At 42.8% G+C, this 13,272-nt stretch overlaps 1 protein-coding gene across 2 annotated transcripts in view; it reads right to left on the reverse strand.

Annotated features, from left to right (window-relative positions):
• gas7b (growth arrest-specific 7b) overlaps positions 1-13,272 on the reverse strand; it is a 462,775-nt gene that overhangs the window by 58,807 nt on the left and 390,696 nt on the right. For both annotated transcript variants that reach the window (XM_068057959.1, XM_068057958.1), the window contains one exon: positions 5-83. In XM_068057959.1, the coding sequence (XP_067914060.1) occupies positions 5-83 (79 nt within the window). The remainder of the gene's footprint in view (positions 1-4; positions 84-13,272) is intronic.

Consider the following 13,272-nt stretch of genomic DNA (forward strand, 5'->3'; position numbering starts at 1 on the left):
TTACCTTGGACGAAAACTTCAGATGAACCTCGGCTTCGTCTGCCAAACTTTTCTTCACTTGTGTCCAAGACTCTCCCAAGGTGCTGCCAGGGACGGACAAAATAAAGAATATAAAGGATTTTTAGAAATTGGAAATGGCCATAGGTCCAACACCAGGGCATCCATTTTTGACATCAATTTCCATTACCCACCTCCCTGTGTTCTGCAAAATATTCTAAAATACATTTTATTCTTCTTGGGGAAGAGTTTCTCTATTCACTATGTGTAATGACATTGTAAAGACATTGAATCAAAACTTCTTGATGAATTTGGTACATAGTTACCAGGGCATTTCTTCACATAATATCTGCTTCAATAACTTCCTTGGTAATTTATTAGTCTGTTACCATTAGTACAAAACTTTTGCCTAACCACTATTCTTACAGATATAAATTCCAGTCGGCACTGTATTTGAGAGATATTTTAACATACACATATCAAATTCTTCTGAGTTAGTTCAGGAAAATACCTATGTTAACACAGTAATTTCTTACTGTACATACAAGAACACTGATCACAATTTCTAACTTTTAAATACATATCCCTGATTTTAAACCCTTCACATGACATGCAATTTCCTTCGAGCAACTTTTTCAGTTCCTTTTCCAGAATTAAAAACTTTAGTTAGGTCTCCTCAAAGACTCCCTTTTTCCAAAAGTTAAATTTCTGATGGTCAATCATCATTTTAAACATTCAAGAGAATCAAATTCTTCCTAAAATTAAGTGAGTAACACCGAGATGGACTCTGCCTAATGCTTTGTACATTCCCTCTTCGAATGCAACCCAGTATTTTGCTTATCATTTTTTTTTTAAAACATTGCAGGCGATGATTCTGCTGATTGTTCCATAGGATGTGCTCACACTTCACAGGCTTAGCATCAGTGGGAAGCCTAAGCCACATTGCATTGACACCAAAATTGGATGCCAAGGCTGGAATGGTCTCTGATGCTAAACTCCTCGAGTGTCAAACCAGGCTGAAAGCCGCATGCATACTGCAACACCATTGCGTTCTGTTGAATTGACCATTCAGCCATTGGGGGAAAGTTCAGATACTATCCATAAGCAAAATGTTCACACCAAAATATAATATGAATTGGACACACACCAGGGTCTCCTCTGTAAATTGCTAAGAATCCATAAACCCTCGTGTATCTCTATATCCCTTTTCTCCTTTAAACCCCTTCATAAAAACCATCTCTTTGACCAAGCTTTTGGTCACCCCTCCTAATTTCTCTTTCGTCGGTTTGACATCAGTTATCCTTACACCTCTGGGATGTTTTTCTACATTAAAAGCACTTGATAAATGCAAGTTGTTTGTCTTTGCAGATCCAGCAATGGACATTTAGTTGGCTCATCAGGATGGAACTGAGCAGGAGGTATTTTGATGGAGGGCAGCAGTGAAACATGAAACATGTGCCTTCACTTCTGGAGTATTTATATCTGGCACCAAACAACCCATAATCGCATGTAATCTTTTTTAATGATATGTCTGTCTGGCAATGACAAAGTACTTCATGCTGCTAATATATAGACAAAAAGCTACTTTAGAAGAAGATATAAATTCCTATTTTACAATAAGTTGTGCATTAATGAAGGACAGAAACATTATACATTCAGATTAATTGCAGTTGTCATTCTTATTAAATTTGTGCAAATTTCTCAATATCCAGCTGGTTTTCACATCAGCTATAATTCATTTAGCACATTACCAAATCTTCATCGTGTTATCATTAATTGCAACGAATGGAAAATCAGGATATGACCCCCTTCCTGATAAGCCGCCTTCCTAATAAGCACCCACAGCGGTGAAAGGCTCTGTGCCAGGAGTGTGCAATCAGAATGAGTAAGTTTTGTCAAGCTACATTCCCAGTGCGTAGTCTCACTTGGCAGGAGCCTATATCGGACAGCTAGGCGTGGAGGTCTGCATGGCCAATTTGTAGTGCTCCCAATTTTCCCATTATTAAAATGAATGACTAGAAATTGAGCATATCTTGAATCAAATGCACTGACCCCTCCCACTTCCATCAATGAGACTTTGCACTGGGAACAGCTGATTCTATGCTCTCTACCCAAGTCAAGTGACAGCCCATTCTAACAGTAGAGCCTTGCAATATTGGGTCTCAAACTCATTGTAGCATTTACCACTTTAAACTCATTTTCCTGGGAGCCCAACAATCAGATACTCCTTTTTGCAGCAATCTTCAGACTTTAAAACCCAAGTATAGGATCATCTAACCATTACTTTCTGCTCTTTCTTTATTCTTTTATTACATTAGCAAAAAACATTTTTTTTCCCCGTAAAGCTAAGGTATGGCAGGGCAGCTCGGCCAAGTGGAATGTGCCTCCTGTGGTATGTGGGAAGTCATGGACGCACCATGTTTCCTTGGCAAACACATCTGCAGGAAGTGTCACCAGCTGCAGAAGTTTGAGCTCTGGGTTTCAGAACCGAGCGGCGGCTGGAGTCACTGTAGTGCATCCGGGAAGCAGAGAACTATGTGGATAGCACGTTTCAGGAGGTACACACCCCGGAGCTTAAGACAGCACAGGCAGAGAGGGACTGGGTGGCTGCCAGACAGACAAGAAGATCAAGGCAGGTCGTGCAGGAGACCTCAGAGAACATCCCACTTTCTAACCGGTATTCAGTTCTGAGTACTGATGGGAGAGAGGGCTCCTTTGAAGAATGCAGCGAGAGTCATGACCGGAGTATCATGGTTGACTCAGCTGCGCAGGGAGGGAGGAGAAAAGACAAGAGAGCAATAGTGGTAGGGGATTCTATAGTTAGGGGAACAGATAGGTGTCTCTGTGGTCACAGCCGTGATTCCAGGATGGTATGTTGCCTCCCTGGGGCAAGGGTCATGGATATCACCAAGCGGCTACAGAGCATTCTGGAGGTCGTGGTCCACATTGGTACCAAAGAAACAGGAAGAAAGAGGATGAGGTCCTGCAAACTGAGTTTAGGAAGTTAGTAAAGAGATTAGCACCCAGGACCTCAAGGGTCAGTAATCTCCGAATTACTCCCAAGGCCACGTGCTAGTGAGTATAGAAATAGGAAAATACACCGATGAATGTGTGGCTGGAGAGATGGCGCAGGAGGGAAGGTTTCAGATTTCTGGGCCATTGAGACCGGTTCTGGGGAAGGTGGGACCTGCACAAACTGGACGGTCTCTACCTGAACGGGACTAGGGCAAATATCCTTGCAGGACGGTTTGCTAATGCTGTTGGGGATGGGAACCTGAGGACAGTTTCAGATAGAACAATTTCAGGGCAGGGAACGGAAGGAGAAAATTAGCGAGTGACTCAGAAAGACAGGAGAAGTAAAGGTTAAAAAGTGTGCAGCACAGGAATTTGGCAGTGTTAAAAGGTATTTATTTAAATGCGAGGAGTATAGTAAATAAAGCCAATGAGCTGAGGACACAGATAGACACACGGCAACACATATTGTTATATCACGGAAACTTTGTTTAAAGTGGGGCAAGAATGGCAGCTCAACTTCCCCGGATATAGAGTTTTCAGGCAGGATAGAAAGGGGGATAAAAAAGGAGGGGGTGTAGCATTACTGGTTAAGGAATTAATAACAGCTATGAGGAAGGATGATATGCTAAATGAATCATCAAATGAATCATATGGGTTGAGCTCAGAAATAAAAAAAAGGGGTAGCCACACTACTAGGAGCGTATTTTAGGGAGAGGGAGATAGAGGAATAAATATGTAGGCAAATTTCTAAGTGTAAAAACTATAGGCCAATAATAGTTGGGGATTTCAACTACCCCAATATCAACTGGGATACAAACAGTGTGAAGGGCACAGAGGGCACAAAATTCTTGAACTGCATTCAAGAGAACTTTTCTTTAAGCCAGCACGTAACAAACAAGAAGGAAGATTGATGAGGGTAGTGCAGTGGATGTGGTCTACATGAATTTTAGTAAGGCATTTGACAAGGTCCCACATGGCAGACTGGTCAGTAAAATGAAAGCTCATGGGATACAGGGGAATGTGGCAGGTTGGATCCAAAATTGGCTCAGTGACAAGAAGAAAAGGGTCGTCGTCAACGGATGTTTTTGTGAATGGAAAGCTGTTTCCAGTGGCATCCCACAGGGCTCAGTATTGGGTCCCTTGCTGTTTGTGGTATATATTAATGATTTGGACGTAAATATGGGAGGCATGATTGGGAAATTTGCTGATGACACAAAATTTGGTCATGTAGTTCATAATGAAGAGGATAGCTGTAGACTCCAGAATGATATCTGTGGTTTGGTTGAGTGGGTGGAAAAGAGGCAAATGGAATTCAATCCGGAGAAATGTGAGGTAATGCACTTGGGGAGGGCAAATAAAGTGAGGGAATACACAATGAATGGGAGGATATTGAGAGAGGTAGAAGAAGTGAGAGACCTTGGAGTGCATGTCCACAGATCCCTAAAGGTGGGAGGACAGGTGGATAGAGTGAAGAAGGCGTATGGAATGTTTTCCTTTATTGGCTGAGGTATAGAATACAAAAGTAGGGATGTCATGCTGGAACTGTATAAAACACTGGTTCGGTCAGAGTAGGGAGTATTGCATACAGTTCTGTTCGCTACATTACAGAAAACACATAACTGCTCTGGAGAGAGTGCAGAGGAGATTTACAAGAATGTTACCAGGCCTTGAAAGTTGCAGCCATGAAGAAAGATTGGATAGGCTACGGTTGTTTTCCTTAGAACAGAGGAGGCTGAGGGGTGACTTAATTAAGGTGTACAAAATTATGAGGGCCTAGATAGAGAAGACAGGAAGAACCTGTTTCCTCTAGCAGAGAGGTCAATTACTAGGGGGCACAGATTAAAGGTGATTGGTAGAAGGATTGGAGGGGACATGAGGAAACTTTTTTTCACCCAGAGGATGGTGGGGTGTCTGGAATTCACTGCCAGGAATGGTGGTGGAGGCAGAAACTCTCAATTCTTTTAAAAGGGTACCTGGACATGCACCTGAATTGGTGTAACTTGCAAGGCTATGGACCAGGTGCTGGAAGGTGGAATTAGATTGGGCGGCTAGTTTTTTATTTCGGCCGGCACAGATACGACGGGCTGAATGGCCTCCTTCTGTGCCGTAATTTTTCTATGGTTCTTTCTCATCAACTCTCCCAATCACGATGTCCTGCACTATTGACCTTAACATTGCACAGCATAAAAAAATGTCCAACATAAAAGAAAATTTCTATAGGTTTATGTTATTTAAGAGATTTTTTTTAAAAAAAAGTTAGGCACTTCGATTAAACTCCAGCCAACATTGGTGGGTTGAAATTTTCCTCTCTGGCTGGCTTTAAAAGCTTCAAGGTGTCATGCTAGGCCCCCACCTGCAAAGAATGAGGCACATCAATTCTCATGAACACTGATTTTTAACTGTTTTTTTTTAGAGATACAGCACTGAAACAGGCCCTTCGGCCCACCGAGTCTGTGCCGACCATCAACCACCCATTTTTTGTACTAATTCTACACTAATTCCATATTCCTACCACATCCCCACCTGTCCCTATATTCCCCTACCACCTACCTATACTAGGGGCAATTCATAATGGCCAATTTACCTATCAACCTGCAAGTCTTTTGGCATGTGGGAGGAAACCGGAGCACCCGGAGGTTGTTGGAGTGAGGAAAGGATTTGTTAAACAGATCTGCCGTGGCTGGAAAAAAACATTTACATACTAACAGACATCGAAGGTGAGGAAGCGCATTCCAGGGCCTGCTAAGGAGGATATAATCCACAAGAGCCAGGACTGGTGAGACCAGCTGGTCACATGACTCCCTCGCTGTTCCAGGGTTTTCTTTTGAACTAGCCACAGAGAGTTTGATCTCAGAGTGTCTGTTTGCTCCTGAACTGAAAAAATCTCTCTTGTCTGCCCCCATCTCTTTCTCACAAGCCTCTGAATCCACTGAAGACACACGAACCCCAAGAGAGAAAAGTCTCCAACAGAGAACAAGGTTTAAGAAGAATACTGGGCCCCAACGAAAAGCAAGATCTACCTACAATCAAGGACTTTACAGTGAGCTCACAGACCCACAACAAAATCTCTTCAGACATTGCCTCAAACTTTTCCACTTCATTTTTCTTCTGCTCTTTTCTGTCTCTATTTGCATGTGTGTATCGCGTATGCATGCTAGCATGGGCACGTCATGTATCCGTAGGCGTTAACCGAATTAGAGTTTAAGTTTAATAAATTTCAAGTTTTTTCTTTAAACCTAAGAAAGCCTGTTTGTGCTGGTTTCTTTGCCTTATAATTGGAAACTGGTGAACAAGGATTCACCAAGAGGGAGCTAAAAACACGGTGTTTAAAAAATAAAACCCTGTTAGTGAGACCAGGTGAAGGCTGAAAGGGAACCCTAGACCTCTTCCTCACCTGGTCGTAACAAAAGTAAACCAAGTTTGATCAGTCTCAACCCAGGTCATAGCTGGCACAAATCCGCAATGGACCATAATTTGGTATCAACTGATAATAAATTGGCAATCTCATTCAGACTGGAAATTAAGAATGCCTGGTTAGGAAATGGAAAAATCCAGACTTGTAGAGTCTGGGATATTGTTTTGAGTTTGGGTTTAGGCACATTATTGGGTCACAACAGAAAAAAATGACAAAAGAACAGCCTACTGGGCCTTTCATGGCTTACTCTGCATTTGATCCATGACCTAGTTGATCTGGGAGTGTTTGATATTGGCATTTGCAATGTAAGTGGAGAATTCATGGGGCGCTAGACTCCTTGCCAACACCAAAATCTTTGAGAAGGTAGGCTGAAATTTTCATCCAGGAGCCTTTTATACTTGTTTTGCATGGACGCAGTTAAACCAAAATAGTGTGAGGTTATTGACGAAAAAAAATAGGCAAGTCATGCTGCAGCTGTACAGAACCTTAGTTAGGCCACACTTAGAATATTGCGTGCAATTCTGGTCGCCTCACTACCAGAAGGACATTGGAGAGGGTACAGAAGAGGTTTACCAGGATGTTGCCTGGTCTGGGGGTCATTAGCTATGAGGAGAGGTTGGAAAAACTCGGATTGTTTTCACTGGAACGACGGAGGTGGAGGGGTGACATGATCGAGGTTGACAAAGTTATGAGCGGCATGGACAGAGTGGATAGTCAGAAGCTTTTTCCCAGGGTGGAAGAGCCAGTTACTAGGGGACATAGGTTTAAGGTGCTAGGGGCAAAGTTTAGAGGGGATGTGCAAGGCAAGTTCTTTACACAGAGGGTGGTGAGTGCCTGGAACTTGCTGCCAGGGGAGGTGGTGGAAGCTGGTATGATAGCGACGTTTAAGAGGCATCTTGATAAATACATGAATATGATGGGAATAGAGGGATACGGTCCCCGGAAGTGCAGAAGGTTTTAGTTTAGACAGGCATCAAGATCGGCGCAGGCCTGGAGGGCCGAATGGCCTGTTCCTGTGCTGTACTGTTCTTCTTTTGTTATCTACTTAAAGCGGTCTCACTTGAGGTGATCTGCCACCACATCAGTGATTCCTTGAACTGATGCAAAAACTGTAGCATAATTAGGTCATAGAAATGCAACATCCACCTTTCTCCTCAGTATTTGCACTTTATTTAGGTAAGGGATGGTTTCACTGAAATCGAGTTACTCCAACTGTACATCTTTAACAAAATTGACATAATTTCATAGCATTCTATGCAGGTTTCCAACTTATAGTAAGATGAAATAACTCAAAAAAGCACAACAGGTTCTAGCTGTTGACTAACAAAATAAAGATCTGATTCTAACAAGAACTTATTTAGAAGGGATCTAGAAATGGGGAAGTTTCTCCAACCACACTATTAAAGGGAAGTTTCACTCATTAGCACAGCTAATCTAAAATACAGGCAAACACAGTTCACGTTTTTTCAAATATTTAGCTTAAGTTCAGTAAAATCAGTGGCCAATGCACAAAATGGTCCAAATACATCCACAATCTCAATGAAAGGCAGCTGGAATTCTTCATTAGTTCCATTGTCTGTACTCAGGAATCAATGCAATCAAAGTTTGCATTGATGCTATACAATTTTTCCTTGAAATGTTAATGTAGCCACAGACCAGGGGAAATGAATAAAATTCATTTTATTTAACTTTCCTTTGCTCTATATCAATGCTGGGTACTGGCAGCTTATCAGAAAATCACGGCTGCATTACACGCAAATTAAAAATATGGGCAAAATACCTGCAGTTTTATGATTAAGTGGCTATTGCAGACAAGGACCCACCAAAGTTGTGGCATCTCCAGGGCAATTAGGGACCCGGGTTCGATTCCAGGTACTGCCTGTGTGGAGTTTGCAAGTTCTCCCTGTGTCTGCGTGGGTTTTCTCCGGGTGCTCCGGTTTCCTCCCACAAGCCAAAAGACTTGCAGGTTGATAGGTAAATTGGCCATTATAAATTGTCACTAGTGTAGGTAGGTGGTAGGGAAATATAGGGACAGGTGGGGATGTTTGGTGGGAATGTGGGATTAGTGTAGGATTAGTGTAAATGGGTGGTTGATGTTCGGCACAGACTCGGTGGGCTGAAGGGCCTGTTTCAGTGCTGTATCTCTAATCTAATCTAATCTAAATGCTCACCTTGCCAGCATTGCTCACATCCCATGAATAAATAAATAAAAAAAACTCTGAAAGTTCCACATCACTTCTCTGATGGCTGACTCATCAAGGAATATGTTTGAAAATAAGATATTTTTAATGTCTCCAACAACAACTTTGACATGAAAAAGATACTACCATCGCTGTTGAATTTTAATTCCACTTTAGTCCAATTGACAGCTGGCCCCATGTATTGGCAGAAATGTCACCCCTCCCCCACATACAAACACCTCAGAGAAGTCTAGGAAAGCTTGTTTCATCCCAATTCTTATAGATAATCAGATGGCAAAAAGTTGATACGAATAAATACCATCTTTACATGGACTGTTTCTATCTTTATCTTTTTTTTAATGTATTTGTACCATTAACATCTGCTGTGTATTTCTGCTGCTGTGCAATTACCTTATGACTGACTAAATCTTACCATTAGTTATAGCCTGAATGCAACAGTTTGTTATTTATTGCCTTTCAGAGTAGATAGGAAAACAAGGTGGTTTTTGGTGCATCGTACTGTAATAGAGGATCACCTGTTAATTCCATGGCACACGTAATGATGAGAGCTTGGTTCATAACGAGACTCAGTATGTATTCGCAAACTTTATTTCGCTGTGACTGACTTAAAAGTGTTGGAACTCCAAACTTTAACTGTGCTGACCTTCATTATTCATACAGAGGTAATTTACTAAAATTGCATGGTTATGAAACAATCTCCAACTCAACTGATGATATACAGACCAAAGATCCAAAGCTACTGGCTAGTGTGGGGATTTGTGATGTCAACCAAGACAGCCCTTCAGGTGCTATGAGCTGGAGCAGAGGAAGAAAACAACCAGCGTTCCAGCTTCCAAATGCTAGCCAGTGACTCCACTGGAAGCATGGATGTTTGACCATTAGACAAGGACAGGATTGTGTTTACCTGTAATGCTCTTTGTGACTTGAAAAATGCTCACTTGGGTGAGAAAAACTTGCAGCAATATGAGCCCATTCCCTAGAAAAGGTCAAGTTCCTTCATGGGGGAATAAATTGGAAGATGAGAAATCTAAAAGGATTTTAGTGAACTTGTCAATCTTCAGGCTGAATTTCTAATATTCTCTTTTAATCAGCACTGGGTTTAAAAATTATGTAAAGAAAGCAAATCTGTATTGAACAAAGAACAGTACAGCACAAGAACAGGCCACTCGGCCCTCCAAGCCTGCGCCGAACTTGATGTCTGTCTAAACTAAAACCTTCTGCACTTCCGGGGTCCTTATTCCTCTATTCCCATCCTATTCATGTATTTGTCAAGATGCCTCTTAAACATCACTATCGTACCTGCTTCCACCACCTCCCCCAGCAGCAAGTTCCAGGCACGCACCACCCTCTGTGTGAAGAACTTGCCTCACGCATCCCCTCTAAACTTTGCCCCTCGCACCTTAAACCTATGTCCCCTAGTAACTGACTCTTCCACCCTGGGAAAAAGCTTCTGACTATCCACTCTGTCCATGCCCCTCATAACTTTGTAAACCTCGATCATGTCGCCCCTCCCCCTCCGTCGTTCCAGTGAAAACAATCTGAGTTTATCCAACCTCTTCTCATAGCTAATGCCCTCCAGACCAGCCAACATCCTGGTAAACCTCTTCTGTACCCTCTCCAAAGCCTCCACATCCTTCTGGCAGTGTGGCGACCAGAATTGCACGCAATATTCCAAGTGTGGCCTAACTAAGGTTCTGTACAGCTGCAGCATGACTTGCCAATTTTTATACTCTATGCCCCGACCGATGAAGGCAAGCATGCCGTATGCCCTCTTGCCTTATCCACCTGCGTTGCCACTTTCAGTGACCTGTGGACCTGTACGCCCAGATCTCTCTGCATGTCAATACTCCTAAGGGTTCTGTCATTTACTGTATACCTCCCACCTGCATTAGATCTTCCAAAATGCATTACCTCAGATTTGTCCGGATTAAACTCTATCTGCCATTTCTCCGCCCAAGTCTCCAACCGATCTATATCGTGCTGTATCCTCTGGCAATTCTCATCACTATCCGCAACTCCACCAACCTTTGTGTCGTCCGCAAACTTACTAATCAGACCAGCTACATTTTCCTCCAGGTCATTTACATATAATACAAACAGCGAAGGTCCCAGCACTGATCCCTGCGCAGCACTAGTCACAGCCCTCCATTCAGAAAAGCACCCTTCCACTGCTACCCTCTGTCTTCTATGACAGAGCCAGTTCTGTATCCATCTTGCCAGCTCACCTCTGATCCCGTGTGACTTCGCCTTTTGTACCAGTCTGCCATGAGGGACCTTGTCAAAGGCTTTACTGAAGTCCATGTAGACAACATCCACTGCCCTTCCTTCATCAATCGTCTTCGTCACTTCCTCAAATATAATTAGTGAGACACGACCTCCCCTTCACAAAACCATGCTGCCTCTCGCTAATAAGTTCATTTGTTTCCAAATGGGAGTAAATCCTGTCCTGAAGAATCCTCCAATAATTTCCCTACCACTGACGTAAAGCTCACCGGCCTATAATTTCCTGGATTATCCTTGCTACCCTTCTTAAACAAAGGAACAACATTGGCTATTCTCCAGTCCTCTGGGACCTTACCTGTAGCCAATGAGGATACAAAGATTTCTGTCAAGGCCCCAGCAATTTCCTCCCTTGTCTCCCTCAGTATTCTGGGGTAGATCCCATCAGGCCCTGGGGACTTATCTACCTTAATGCTTTGCAAGACGCCCAACACCTCCTCCTTTTTGATAAAGACACGACCCAGACTATCTACATTCCCTTCCCTAGACTCATCATCCACCAAGTCCTTCTCTTTGGTGAATACTGATGCAAAATACTCATTTAGTACCTCGCCCATTTCCTCTGGCTCCACACATAGATTCCCTCCTCTGTCCTTGAGTGGGCGAACCCTTTCCCTGGCTACCCTCTTGCACTTTATATACGTATAAAAAGCCTTGGGATTCTCCTTAATCCTGTTTACCAATGACTTTTCATGACCCCTTTTAGCCCTCCTGACTCCTTGCTTAAGTTCCTTCCTACTTCCTTTATATTCCTCAAGGGTTTCATTGATTTCACAGTTTAATAAGCTGATAAGTAACATCAAAATGTTGATGTCCAAGAAATGTTTCCATTTCTGAGGGCTGTCATAGAGAAGATGCAATATGTTGTGGATTAATGGGTGTACTTTCAATGTACTAGTCAGGGAATAATCACTCTCACTTTAATTTGTGTCAGTCAGAAGCTAAAGCCCTGGTCAAAGTGTGAAATTAAATGTTGCCAATTTACGAGGACATGTTTCTGGCAAGATTTCAGCAAGTGAAATCCAATGTGGCTTCTACAGAACAGGGAAAAGCTAATGGTACATACGTCAGTTTGGCACAGAAAACATGGCTCCTCGGAAACACTGGCCTCGATATTACCCTCTCTACCTCACAACAGGCAGAAGGAAGTGTGTTAGGGGTTGGGGGCAGTGGTGGAAAGAGTCCTAAAAAAAAAAAGGGGCATGTATGGACCCATTGCCATTTTTACAATGACAAGCAGTGAGGGGTGAGTGTCCCATCTTGATTTCATTAACATATTCAAAATCAGGCTCCGACAGTGCAATTGAAAGCATGATTTAAATTTAACAGCTGTCGGACGGATTTCCCGAGGCTCAGTAAACCTGGCAATGAAAGGGAAGTGGGAGCTGGCAGTTCCAGAAGGAAAATGTCTTTTATAACACTCCTAGTAGCTGTCCCACCCAGTTCCCCCAGGAAGCCTTTGGCCTTCCCACTGCTGATTGCAGCCTCTCTCTCCCCCCACTGCAATCTACAACCTCTCTCCTCCCCAAGCACCAAGTACAGTTTGCCCCACGATCACCAACACCCAACGTAACAAGCCCCAATCTGCAAGTGTGGTGTAGCCAATGTTCGACATTAAATTTAACTTTACCTCCTCGCTTGTGGCCTTGTCAACAATCATGCTACTTCTAATGAATAAAATATCTATGTTCCCAAACCAAATACTGTGGAGCTTCATGGAAGACTCTGCATTTGTGTAACATTGCAAAATCAGTTAGCCCAAGTTGAAAATATTGCTGCTGTTGGAGAATCCCATTTACTAAAGACAGTTACAAATGGATCTTACTGACACTTGAGTAACAGACTTCAAAAAATCATCCTTTGTGAAAAAATTCTTGATAGTCGTCATTTCTGGGGAGGTCCACTATGCTGGATCCAAAAAAAAAATAAGCTAAGGCTTAGTGTCAGCTGTGGCTCAGTTGGTAACACTCAGATCTCGGAGTCAGAAAGTAGTGGGTTCAAGTCCTACTCCAGAATTTGAGCACAAAAATCAAGACTGACAGTCCAGTGCAGTACTGAGGGAGTGCTGCACTGTTGAAGGTCCCATCTTTCAGATGAGGCATTAAACCAAAGCCCCATCTGCCACCTTGTAAAAGAGTCCATGGCACTCTTTCAAAGATGTGCAGGGGAGTTATCCCTGGTGTCCTGGCTAATATTTGTCCCTCAATCAACCTCACCAAACCAGATTATCTGGTCATTATCACATTGCTGCTTGTGGGAGCTTGCTGTGCACAAATTAATTGTCATGTTTCCAACATTCCAACAGTGAGTACACTTCAAAAGTACTTCATTGCTATAAAGTGCTTTGGGACATCCTAAGGTCGT

The sequence above is a fragment of the Heterodontus francisci genome, chromosome 26 (assembly GCF_036365525.1).
Source record: "Heterodontus francisci isolate sHetFra1 chromosome 26, sHetFra1.hap1, whole genome shotgun sequence".
Lineage (NCBI taxonomy): Eukaryota > Metazoa > Chordata > Chondrichthyes > Heterodontiformes > Heterodontidae > Heterodontus > Heterodontus francisci.